This window comes from Phycodurus eques, chromosome 2 (genome assembly GCF_024500275.1).
Source record: "Phycodurus eques isolate BA_2022a chromosome 2, UOR_Pequ_1.1, whole genome shotgun sequence".
In the NCBI taxonomy this organism is placed as follows: Eukaryota; Metazoa; Chordata; class Actinopteri; order Syngnathiformes; family Syngnathidae; genus Phycodurus; species Phycodurus eques.
Window position 1 is genome coordinate 44,612,188 of NC_084526.1, and position 12,696 is coordinate 44,624,883.

At 44.5% G+C, this 12,696-nt stretch overlaps 1 protein-coding gene across 1 annotated transcript in view; it reads left to right on the forward strand.

The window, feature by feature from the left end:
* otog (otogelin) overlaps positions 1–12,696 on the forward strand; it is a 178,412-nt gene that overhangs the window by 121,190 nt on the left and 44,526 nt on the right. The window contains 5 exon segments of the mRNA XM_061701282.1: positions 6,034–6,254; positions 6,404–6,542; positions 11,413–11,601; positions 11,683–11,892; positions 12,015–12,119. Of these exon segments, the coding sequence (XP_061557266.1) occupies positions 6,034–6,254; positions 6,404–6,542; positions 11,413–11,601; positions 11,683–11,892; positions 12,015–12,119 (864 nt within the window).

Here is a 12,696-nt window from a genome sequence, read left to right on the forward strand (position 1 = left end):
TGAGGCTGACGCTCTAACCAGTCGGCTACCGTGCCGCCCTCTCCTTTCCTATTTCTTTTTATTTTTGTTCATCGGGTTTTCCTTAACCGAACCTTCTTTGTTTTCGTCTGAGGCCGGAGGAAGACCACCCCAAAGACCAGCTGGTCTGCGTTCGTGAGTCGACACTGCAATCCTTACTATGACATACAACATCAGTGCGTAATAATTGTGGGGAAATTACCCGCGTCATACGAAATCCCAACTTTGCCTTCACTCGCTCTGACTCAACGCATTAAACGTCCTATTTCCCATTTTCGTATGCCTTATTTTCTTTCTTTCTTTCTTTTACCACAAAGACAATAAACAAAGTGATGAATATGTAATTTCAAATAGTCCTTTTTGGGTAGGGCTTTGTGGTTACATTCTTGCTGTGAGGCACAAATGTTCTGGGTTGTATGTTTTCCCCTTGCTTGCGTGGATTTACTCCAGGGGTCACCAACCATGTCACCCCCCGGCACCCTATGAGTCGCCCGCAAGCCTGTTTTGAAAATAGTTCACCAGTGCGATGCTTAATATTTTTGTGTTGGTATTCTAAAAACAAAAACAAAAAAAGCAACACTTAACAGTGTGATACATCGAGCATTTTGGTTGCTATTCTTTTTAAATTGGTGTAAATTTATAATGACAATATTTAAAAAACTGAAAAAAGGGTCTAGTTAAGGGTTAGGGAGAGAAGCTAGCAGGCACAACGATGTTGAAATGATTTAATCCCCCAAAAACATGGCAGACAAAAGAATGAAAACATATAACTTTCACATTGAATGGGAGGACAAGTTCTTTTTTACCACTGTGAAAAAAATCCTGCGTGTCTCATTTGTGGAGCAACTGTGGCAATGCCAAAGCGGCGTAATGTTGAGAGACATTTCAGAACGTGCCACACAAGCTTCCATGCTAACTACCCACTGGGCAGTGCATGAGTGGTGGAAAAAGTCAGTGAATTGAAGGCAGCTTTGTGCAAATAGCACGTAACTGGTATCGGTGACTACAGACGGGGCTCCTATGATCGGCCGGCATACAGGATTCATTGCTCACTGAAAAGGTGACACAGTTCCCAAAGTTTCTGCATTACCACTGCATCATTCACCAGTAGGTGTTACGTACAAAAGTGATTGGCTCTTAAGCACGCGATGACTCATGTCGTGAAGCTCATGATCAGCATCCGCTGCAAAGCTAAAATAGTATCAAGGTTCTTTTGGAGGAGCATGGTGCCCTGTTACTACACACACAAATCCGTTGGCTCAGCAGGGGATGGATTTATGTGGTGGTTGTTTTTTTCACTTTTGAGCGAAATCAAGGAGTTCATAGAATCAAAAGGCAAAGACACCTTGCTACTGGAAGACACTGAGTGGACACTTGACCTCGCATTTTTAACAGACAGACATAACTGCGAAACTGAACCATTTGAGCTGCAAGGGTAAGGCTGTTACTGGTATGATAAGTACCTTAAAAGCATGTAAAGCTCAGATGAACATTTTCTCTGCAAATTTACCGAGAAAAAAGGTTCTGCACTTTCTTTCTGTGGAGATGGTGCTGAAAGACAATGCTTATGCATCTGAGACTTTTGACAAAGTTGTAGAAAAGTACTTTCAAATCATAAACAGACCTGGGCAAGAGTTATTTATTGATTATTTATTTATCTTTAACCTTTATCTTTAACCTGTTCAGCTGCATCGCCATGCAGAAATGTGAATCTGTATTCCTTTTGTGCTGAAACAGTTTTGCTGTGCAATAGGGGAGTTTGAAATACTCCCTCTGCTTATTTTTTAAATGTTTTTAATCTGATGTTTTTTGAAGAAAAAGGTTTTGGGGGCCAGAACGGACAACGGCAATAGGGGTGGGAACCACAGCAGTGGTCTAGATATCCGACCACAAGTAACGTTGCAAAAGTCAAATCATGTTCTTATTTGTGGACGGCGGGGACACTCGGTGAGGACATGCAGCAACTAACCAATAGGACAAGATGAGACAGAACAGGGCAGAGCAGGGCAGGACACGATGTGGGAAATGAGCGAGGCAGTGCTCTTGATGAGTGGTGTGGTGAGATGCTTTTATAGTGTCTAAACACCTGTAAGAACCTGTGAGTTGATATCTTAATATAACCTGTGTTGTTATTCGTGGTCCCAGCACTAGCAATTAAAACCTATAGCGTGTCTATGGAAATTATTAGTGAATGAGCATCACATCACATGCATGTTAGTCAGCTGGTGTACGGGTTGCTGAGCTGCGACATTGAGGAAGGGTGGGCCTCCACCCGCAAGGGGGGGTCAAGCCACAGAGCCCATCCCACGAGGGACGCCACCCACTCCCCAGGACTCAGGGCGGTCCCCCAGCCCAACCGAAGCGCCCCAACCAGGGTACCGGCTCCACCCCACCCACAAATGCCCAATCCAAAGGCCCCACCCCCAACAGGGCCCAACGCAGGAGCAAGATGCCACCCGAAAAAGGTCACAGTGCTCCAAAAACGAGCCCATGTCAAGCGCCTGTCGCGAGCGATAACGGGCGAGGGTGCCAGGAGAGGGGAAAGGAAAGACGCTGACGCAATCAGAATCATCTTTATTTGCCAAGTATCTCCAAAAAAACACACAAGGAATTTTTCTCCGGTAGTTGGAGCTGCTCTAGTCAACAGACAGTCAATTAACAGAGAACACTTTTGAGACATAAAGACATTGACAAAAAAAAAAAAACAGTCACTGAGCAATAAAGGGTTGCTAGTTGTCTGGTAATGCCGGTACATTATTATTATTTTTTTTTTTGACAGTTGTGCAAAGGATGCAGAGTCCTCTAGCACTCGAATGACTAATATTGCATCTGAAAACTTCAGGAGTTTGACAGCCGGGTACGCTGAGGTGCAGTCGTTCGTGTAGAGAGAGAAGAGCAGCGGAGAGAGGACACAACCTTGGGGCGCCCCAGTGCTGATGCTGCGTGTGGATGAGGTGGCCTCCCCCAGCCTCACCTGCTGTGCCCTGCCCGTCAGAAAGCTGTAAATCCAATGGCAGATGGCAGGTGAGACGCTGAGCTGGAGAAGCTTGGATGAAAGGAGTTCAGGGATGATGGTGTTGAACGCCGAGCTGAAGTCCACGAACAGGATCCTCGCGTAGGTCCCTGCACTGTCGAGGTGTTCTAGGATGAAGTGCAGTCCCGTGTTGACTGCATCATCCGCAGACCTGTTTGCTCGGTAGGCAAACTGCAGGGGTCCAGCAGGTGACCTGTGACGCTCTTGAGGTGGTCCAGCACAAGACGTTCAAAGGACTTCATAACCACAGATGTCAAGGCGACAGGCCTGTAATTATGTAGACCCGGGATTGCAGGTTTCTTGGGGACTGGAATGATGGTGGAGCGTTTGTTATATTTCGGGTGCAGTGTGAGCTGGGCGGCAAGGACCTTGGCGGTCCGATCGCGGGCAACAGAAGCTGGCTCCAGGGACGTGAAACCTCACCTCTCTGGCAGGGAAGGAGCCTGAGCTGGTGTGTGAAGTCCATAAGTTTCGACTATATATAGCCTGGCTCGCCTCCAAACACAACTTGGGGTCTGGTACCAGTCTTCTTGAGAGGGGTTGAACTGTCTTCCACTCTGGAGTTGCCCACGGTGAGAGGCGCCGAGCAGGTGTTTGTATACTTTTATTGCCCCCCCCCCCCGGCTCGGCGCTTGTTCATTGGGGTTCACCCCAGTGGACGAGTGGGTAGCCTCCTTCTGCCTTCGGGTGGGGGCACGGGTCCTGAATGTAGTTTGTGCCTATGCACCAAACATCACTTCAGATTACCCACCCTTTTTGTAGTCCTTGGAGGGGATGCTGGAGAGCGCTCCTGCTGGCGACTCCATCGTTCTGCTGGGAGACTTCAAGGCTCACTATGGCAATGACAGTGAGACCTGGAGAGGCGATCAGAACTCAAGCGGTGTTCTGTTATTGGACTTCTGTGCTCATCATGTCCACAACGAACACCGTGTTCAAGTATAAGGGTGTCCAAATGTGCACTTGGCACCAGGACACCCTTGGCCACAGTTCGTTGACTGACTTTGCGGTCGTGTCATCGGACTTGCGGCTGCATCTCTTGGACAGTCGGGTGAAGAGAGGGGCGCAGCTGTCAACTGATCACCACCTGGTCAATCCATCAGTGACTATTCACCCATATGCTAGTTCCTTCGTAATAATAACTTCTATATAATTTTTATATTTCTACCACTACAGCGTGTAGTTAGCCATCAAGCTATGAATACAACCCGAAAAAATGCATCTTCCCTAAAGTGTTGTGTTTTGTGTGATTTGGGCTATCGTGTCTCTGTTCTGTGGTGCGCTGGTACGCTAGTGGAGTCTCAAACGAGCGGTTGAGCCCTCCAATTCGCCATTGCTTTGCTCGGTGTGTCGCACATGGCTCCACACAACAGAGACACTTCAGAGACACTGTTTACGTTCCCTCGCCCACAAGCCAGTGAGCTAACAATCGAGCGAACCAACAAACTAGCGAGCAGCAGTGGGGCTGTCTAATACAACACCAATACATCACCACTAATACATCGCTTGGTGTTGTGTCGGTATATGGCTCCCCACAACAGAGACACTTCAAGGAAAGTTTACTATTTATTATGTTCACTAGCCCATAAGCTAGTAAGCTAACGAGCTAATGAGCTAGCGAGCACACTAGATCAGAGGTGGGTCGTCTAATACTGCACCGCTTGGCTTGGTGTTGTGTCGGTTTGTGGCTCCACACAACAGAGACACTTCAGGGGAAGTTAACTGTGTACAGGAAGTCCTCGATTTACGAACGAGTTCCGTTCCTACACTAGCGACGTAACACGAAAAAGTCAGATTTCACCGTTAAAGTCGAAATTTACGGCGAAATACTTCTGTTACGGGTATTGTCCCACGTGATTGTGACGGCTAGCTCAGTGTGTGTGGGCGTGTGCGTCGATGTGTGAGTGAGATGGGACTGCACAGGCGTCATCCGGCGGGACTGTGAAGGACGAAGCAGTGTGCGTAAGTGCGAGTGTGTACAGAGGCAAGTGTAGTGACGGCGACCGGGTAAGAGTAACGATTAGCGGAGGACCCGTTGAATGTGCAGAGGAGCCAATAAAGCCATTCAAGCAGCAAATTGGTGCTTCGTGCCTTTATTGTTGCCGCCATCCTGCTCAGCTGTGCAAGGAGAGAAGGGAGTTAACCCCTGCGTCTCCCACCCACGGTCAGGTGACCGTGGCAGGAAAGGTTAACACTTCGTATAAAGAAACTAAAATACATTAAAATAAAAAAAGAAAACTGCTGTACTTACCATTATTGCTGAGAGTGTGAAAAAGGCAAAGATACTCCCACCGCACAAACACAGAAAAGCACTATGCACTAGCTAAGCAGAAACACTATGGTGCTGGGACAAAATGGCGGACGAGGCACGGGCGTCGTAAAATCAAAACGTCGTGGGTCGTGTGCGTCGTAACTCGAGGACTTCCTCTATTATGCTTGCTAGCCCTGGAGCTAGAGCAGCGGCAAGGCCATCTGGTTTGGTGTTGTCAACGTGTGGGTCCACATAAAAGAGACACTTAAGGGAATGTTAACTGTTTATTAAACACAGCAGCACGTTATTCATGTCAGCCTGCGGCTCACATTGTGTCTGTGGCTCACATTAGGCATGTATTTGATATAGATGTAGATATTTTCCTGTTCGGCTGTTAGGTCAAGCAGAAATTAGGATCTGTATTCCTTTTATGCCTTAACAGTTATACTGTGTCACAGTGGACTTTTTAAGCTGCCGCTGTGGTTTCTTAGTATTTTAATGGATATTTATTGAGAATCAGAGTTGATCAGTCCAACAGAATAAGGTTGCTAGAGGGGAGTGAGAAAAGAAGATAACACAAGACAAAAACACTAACTGTAAACAAGATGAGGAAAGTAAATCATTACAAAACCTTGGCAGTAAAAAGTAGTGGCTGGAGCATACTGGATGTCAGTCATAAAGCTGAGGTGTGCTTCTGCTTCTGCACACACTAATATACCCCCTTACCCTTAAGGTTTCTGTGATGGAGACCCAAATAATGACCTGACCCTGGCCAATGGCACCACTGTGGAGAGGAGCGACGATCCATCTCTCTTCATCGACAGCTGGCAGGTTCCTAACACCACCAGCTATGTCAGTCACAGTCGGCGCAGAGAGTTCAACTGTTCCACCAGTGACTGCTCCCAGTGCCTGGTCATGTTGCAGAAACCGGCCTTCTACCCATGCCATGCCTTTGTAGGTTTACACAAATATCAGGTTACTTTGGCGTTATTATGGTTTGTCAGCCTAAACCAAGCTAACCAATTGGACGTAATAACACATTATGAAATCATGTGATGACTAATTTGCAAAGATGAAAAAAAATCATGTTTTTATTTTTCTAGGTCTCTCCAAGCACTTTCTGTGAAGTTTGGGTCCAAGATGTGGAGTATGTGAACAACCAGTGTGTGGCACTTGCTGCCTACGTAGCCTCTTGCCACAAATTCAACATCTGCATTGAGTGGAGGAGACCAGATTACTGTCGTAAGATTAAATCCTCAAAACACAGCCACCTTTATTCATTGTTTTTTTTCTCACATTTTTAAACCATAGTTGGAATTTTCCAATGCATCTGTGTCAGGAATGAGATTACAGTGTAGTGGCAAAATTATGAATATAGCCTGTGAGCAACGCTCAATCACCTGAACTGACACACACACTCACACATCCGTTCACTCACACACAACATGACACCTATGACGAGGTTCTTTAATTGCATGCAATATATATTTAAAGCTACCACCCCTACTAATTTCACTTCCAATGGTATGAATGTTTGGTTTCTCTACACCCTTCATCCGACCCGACTATATTCTCCCTGTATTTAACTGGCTTGTCCAAATCTTGTTCAGCAAACTTTAAACGAGCTTTGACATGCTTTTTTTTTCCCAGCAATGGGGTCTTGCGTGGGGAGCGTGCATACAGTCCATGGCGGCGAAGTACATTACTCACTGTTTTCCTTTTGACAACAGTACCTGCTAATTGCAGGCCGTTTTGAAGCTCTCCAGAGGTGGTCCTTGGCTCTTGGGCAACTCTTCGGATTATTCTTTGCACTCCTGTGTCACAAATTTTGCGAGCAGCACCTGATCGAGGCAAATCTATGGTGGTATGATTGGCAACTATGCTCACTGGAACAGTCAGAAGCCTAGATATGGGCCTGTAACCAATGCCATCGTTATGTTTTGCAACAATTAGCAATGGTCTTGAGACAGCTCTTTGTTCTTACCTATCATGAGATCTGTCTTGACTCACACCTTGGCAATGAGACCTTTTTGTAGGCCATCAATTAGGACTGAACCAGCTGATATTCATTTGCACTGACAAGGGGCTGGATTGCTGTTTTATTATTGATTGATTTTAGGTGTTGTCTTAGCTTCCCATACCTTTTTGCATCTCCCTTTCTTCATGTGTTCAATACTTTTTCCCTGTCATTTCACACTTATACACACAACTTAATTTTTGAGCTTATTTGTTCTACTTGCTTTGTATGAGTTACTTGGGCCTTCTTGATCGATTATGCAGCATAATTAAACGTATCATCTGGTCATCTAGGTCCATTTGTTTGAGCAGACACTGTTCCTATTGTTGTTGCTTTGTTCCTTGTTACGGAAAGCAAAGTAAAAACGTCTACCTGAAACAGCCAAAAAATGCAGAGGAAACTCCACCCTGTGGTGTCCTAGCCAACACCAGCCGGATCGACACCCACGGCTTGGAGGGTAACTACAGTACGTTTTCAAAACTGCGTGAGTTGCGCTTGAGTATAAAGACAAACTCCGCGCGGGATAGCCGCAGTGACGTCAGCGCGGTCGCTGTGCAAGTATAAAGAAACCTTAACTCCTCTATGTTGCCCTGCGATTGGCTGGCAACCAGTTCAGAGTGTACCTCCTGCCCGATGATAGCTGGGAAAGGCCCCAGCACGCCCGCGACTATATTGAGGAGAAGCGGCTCAGAAAATGGATGGATTATTATGAATCAGTTTATTTGAAAGGGGACAATGCAATTTCATAAAACACATGAAGCACACATGGTTAAAAAAAGCCAGAATTAGCCAGAAGGCTAGTTTTCATCTGTAGTCCCCTGGCCATGATGTAAAAAAGCAGTAAAACACATCTACAAGACAATATAATACAGGATACATAATCAAAGACTTACTATACTATTGAGAGAATAAAACCACAAATCATTTGATCATAACAAAAAAAAAACCATCATAACATACTTGTCTTTTAGTGTTGGCAGCTATAGGTGTTAACTAGCCACATTTTTTTTTTTTTTTTTGTGAAGGCCTTGTATGTTGTAAGCGGTTTAACCTCCTTCCACTCACCAGCGCTCCTCACTGACCAGGCTGACTTACTGAAAGTGCTCCTGCGCAGAGGAATGAGACAGTCACCTCTGACAGAGCCTCGAGTGACACGGTCAGAGCTGTTTCTTTGGCTGATGAACTCAGCCAGAGGAGCTGGAGCCAAAAGTCATGTAGTACTTTATAAATCAAATTTAAATCTGCAAATATGTGAAGACTGTCCCAGTTTAAAAGACTGTATTTTTTTTAAATTGCACAGTGGTGATAGTGCCTTGGTTTTTTTATCCATCACTTTAATTACTTGTTTGTACAAAACTTCCAATGGTTTTTTTGCATTCTGACCAGCCTGGGACCAACTGGTTATGCAATAGTTAAAGTGACTAAGAATAATTGAATGTAAGTACATTTTTGCGGCTTCAGTTGACATTTCATTTCGAATTGCACGAAAATTTGTGAGGTTTAATTTGATATTTTTACACAATTTGTCAATATGGGCTTTAAAGGAAAGCTGTGAATCTATTATTAACCCAAGATATTTGTATTGGCTGACAATTTGCATTTTTTTCTCCATTAACAAGTATGTCGGGGTCAGGTGATATTTGTTTTAGTGAAATACATGCCTACAGTTTTAGAAACGTTTAGCTGTAGACAGCACTCCTGCAACCAAGTTGTGACACAGGAGATTGTATTAGTGAGTTTAGCAGCAACAGTATGTTTGGAGCGACCATGAACAAAGAAAACCGTGTCATCTGCATACATTACGCACTCTGCTTCAGAACAAACAGTAGGTAAATCGTTGATATAAAGACTAAATAAAAGGGGGCCTAATATTGATCTCTGAGGGACTCCAGAGGTTAGCCTAAGAGACTCTGATCTGCAGTTGTTAACTGATACAGATTGTGTTCGGTCATGCAGATATGATTCAATCCAGCTCACAGCTTTGCAAGAGAAGTTACATTTTGAGAGCTTGGTAAGAAGAACAGAGTGATTTACTGTATCGAAAGCTTTCCTGAGGTCCAACAACACCGCCCCTACAACTCCACCCTTGTTGAGAGAAGGTTTTGTTTTCTCAATCAGAATCAGAATCAGAATCATCTTTATTTGCCAAGTATGTCCAAAAAACACAAGGAATTTGTCTCCGGTAGTTGGAGCCTCTCTAGTACAACAGACAGTCAATTTACAGAACACTTTGGAGACATAAAGACATTGACAAAAAACAATTGTGCAAAAAGATGCAGAGTCCTCTCGCACTTAGAGCAGTTCGAACGACTAATATTGCAATAGTCCGTTGCAATGACCATTGTGCAAAGGGCGCTGAGACTTCAAGGAGTGTATGCGGTTTAAAGTGACGAGTAGTGCGATCATCTGGGACAATGTTGGTTGTGCAAATGTTACAGATACTCCTCAATCAGTGTGCAAATGGAGCAGATGCTACTCTGGCATGAGTGGCCAGTATATGCAAATAGTGCAGCATGGCGAGACAACTACAGTGAGTGCACGAGTAATACATAATTGGCCCCACAGAAATGTGACAACGAACTCAAGTCAAAAAAAGAAGAGGCAGAAGAGGCATGTAGCCATTTCAGTGGAATGCTTGGATCTGAAACCAAACTGCATGGCGTGGAGAGAGGGGGAGCTGCTGTTTAAATAATGGACAATCTGCTCTGAAACCCATTTTTCTGCAACTTTGGAAATGGCCGGAAGAATGCTTATAGGTCGGTAGTTATTCAGAGAAGTTGAGTCACCGGATTTAAAGACAGAGGTAACAATAGCAGATTTGCAGGCCTTTGGAAAGTGACCAGATGAAATTGAAAGATTAATGATTGAGGAAATAGGAGTAGCAAGAGTTGAACCTAGATCTTTGAGCATGTTCGTGTCCATTCCAAAAACATCCTTTGCATTAGATGGTTTGAGTGAATGAATTAAATCGATAACTTTGGTCTCAGTAGTATTTGTAATAGTAAAGAACTGCGTTGCAGACAATGCAGGGTATTCCTTCCTTTTGTTTTACTGCAAACTTGTCCTCAGTTCCCAAACGTTTATTGAATATTGTTAAAAGAAATGACCCTGTTCCGGCTTTTTTGGAACATGTTGCAGTCATAAAATTCTAAGTTAATGATTATTTGCTAAAAACAATCAAGTTTATCAGTTTGAACATTAACTATCTTGTCTTTGTAGTGTATTCAATTAAATATAGGTTGAACATGATTTGGAAATCGTTGTATTCTGTTTTTATTGGTTTAACACAACATCACAACTTCATTGGAATTGGGGTTGTATTTAGGGAGTGTGTGGTTGAGTTCAGCTTTGTTAAAGTCCCCAAGAATAATGAGGGGGGAATCTGGGTGCTTTTTTTCAATTTCGTCTACTTGTGTTAGCAGTGCGGCATTCGTCATAGCTTGAGGATGAATGTAAACACCTACGAGGATGAAAGATGCGAACTCACGCGGCGAGTAGAATGACTTACAGTTCAAAAACAGCGAGTCCAAGTCCGGGCTGCAATGTGTGCTGAGCTCCGTGACGTCGGTATACCAAAGCATATCGCACTGCCTCTTGTTTTCCCCAATAACTCCTTGGCGCGGTCCGGTCTGCCCGGTATAGTTGGAAGCCCGGAAGCATTACGGCGCAGTCTGGGATGCGTTCACAAAGCCATGTCTCCGTGAAGCACAGGGCGGCGGAATGTCCGAAGTCTTTAATGGTCTTTGTGAGAAGATGAAGCGCGTCCATTTTGTTGGGTAGGCAGCGTAGATTCGCGAGTGAATCGACAGGAGCGGCCTTCGGAACCCTGTCTTACGGACCTACACTCCTGCTCTTCTGCCCCTCCGTCGCCTTCGCCTCCAAGCTTGGTACATCGCACATCACATTTACTGAATGAGAGGTCTTCAATTACAGTAGATTGAAGTGACCTTAAAAGCTTCTCAAAAAGTATTGAATTTGTGTCATTGTGATTTTTGCATCTGTTAAATTCACTTGGTATTGCTCGCATATTTCTTTTGCAGAAACACTGTCCAGTACATTTACTTTCTGTAACAGTTCTTGTCTCTCTTCCTGTAGCCTTCATGTGTCCTGAAACTCTGTGCTATCAAGCCTGTCTGCCGGCCTGCAGATCTCAGTCATGTTCCAACCAAGATTTTGACTTCGACACAGACCACTGCTCAGGCCTTACCGAGGGTTGTGCCTGCCCTGAAGGAACGCTACTCCATCGGCCATTCACTGCCCTCTGCATACCCCCCAACAAGTGTGGTAAGAGTCAATAATATCAGTTTGTATGGAAAAAAAACATCATGAGAGCACTTGGACATATCAATTGTGGCGTTTGTGTAGCCTGCACTGACAGTTCTGGCATCCCACGTGCACATGGTGAGGTGTGGAAAGCCTCAAAGGACTCCTGCTGCATGTACCGCTGCGATGTGGACATAGTCATCCCTGTGGAGCACAAGTGTTCCACCACGATGCCGCCTGTGTGCCAGCGAGTTGGGGAGGTGCTCGTCAGCCTGGCCGACGACACCAGCTGCTGTCCCCGTAAAATCTGTGGTAAGGATGCAAAGGAGCTTTGTGTGTCCACCACCAGTGCAGTATGGAGATCATCATATTGGTCATGTGCTCAACCATCGAGTGCAGGGTGTAAAAAGATAAGATGTCATATGACTTTTCAGTGTGTAATCATACTCATTGTGACCTCCTGCCTCCTGACTGTAAATATGGGGAGAAGCTGGTGTCATACTACCGAAAGGACTCGTGCTGCCCAGACTATATGTGCGGTGAGTACAGAGTGACACATCTTGACCAAACATAGTCCTGCTAGTGCTGCGAGATAAATCAATTTCATCGATTAATTCAAGCTTGTTAGCTGCTTCCGTAGTTCAAATGGCATCCACGCAGATGTGTACTTCTTACCTTAACCACGTGGCTGTGAACAGAGAGGAGCAAGTTTATTAAAGCAGAGTCAGAAAAAAATATTTACTTCTGTTAAAGTTGATGGAGAAAAAAAAGAATTTATATCCGGACAAATAAAGCAAATCCCAAAAGGCAAAAAAAAGGAAAATTATTTAGTAATTTACTTTTTCTGTAAGTAAAGGGGAACATTAAAAAAACGATTTTATGGCAATATCGCCCAGCCGTATATGCTGCCTTACAAAACTCAACGGAACTGTATTAGCAGAGGCATATTGGTCCTGGTACCAGTGAGAATGTTTGTTAGGAACTCTTTACATTGTACGAGCATTGTTTAAAATTTATTGTGGAACAGAGGTTCTCAACTGGTCTCTTCCTGGGACCTTCATTTACCCATTGTCATTATTTGTGACCCAAGCAAATGTATTTTTAAAGATTAGCCTT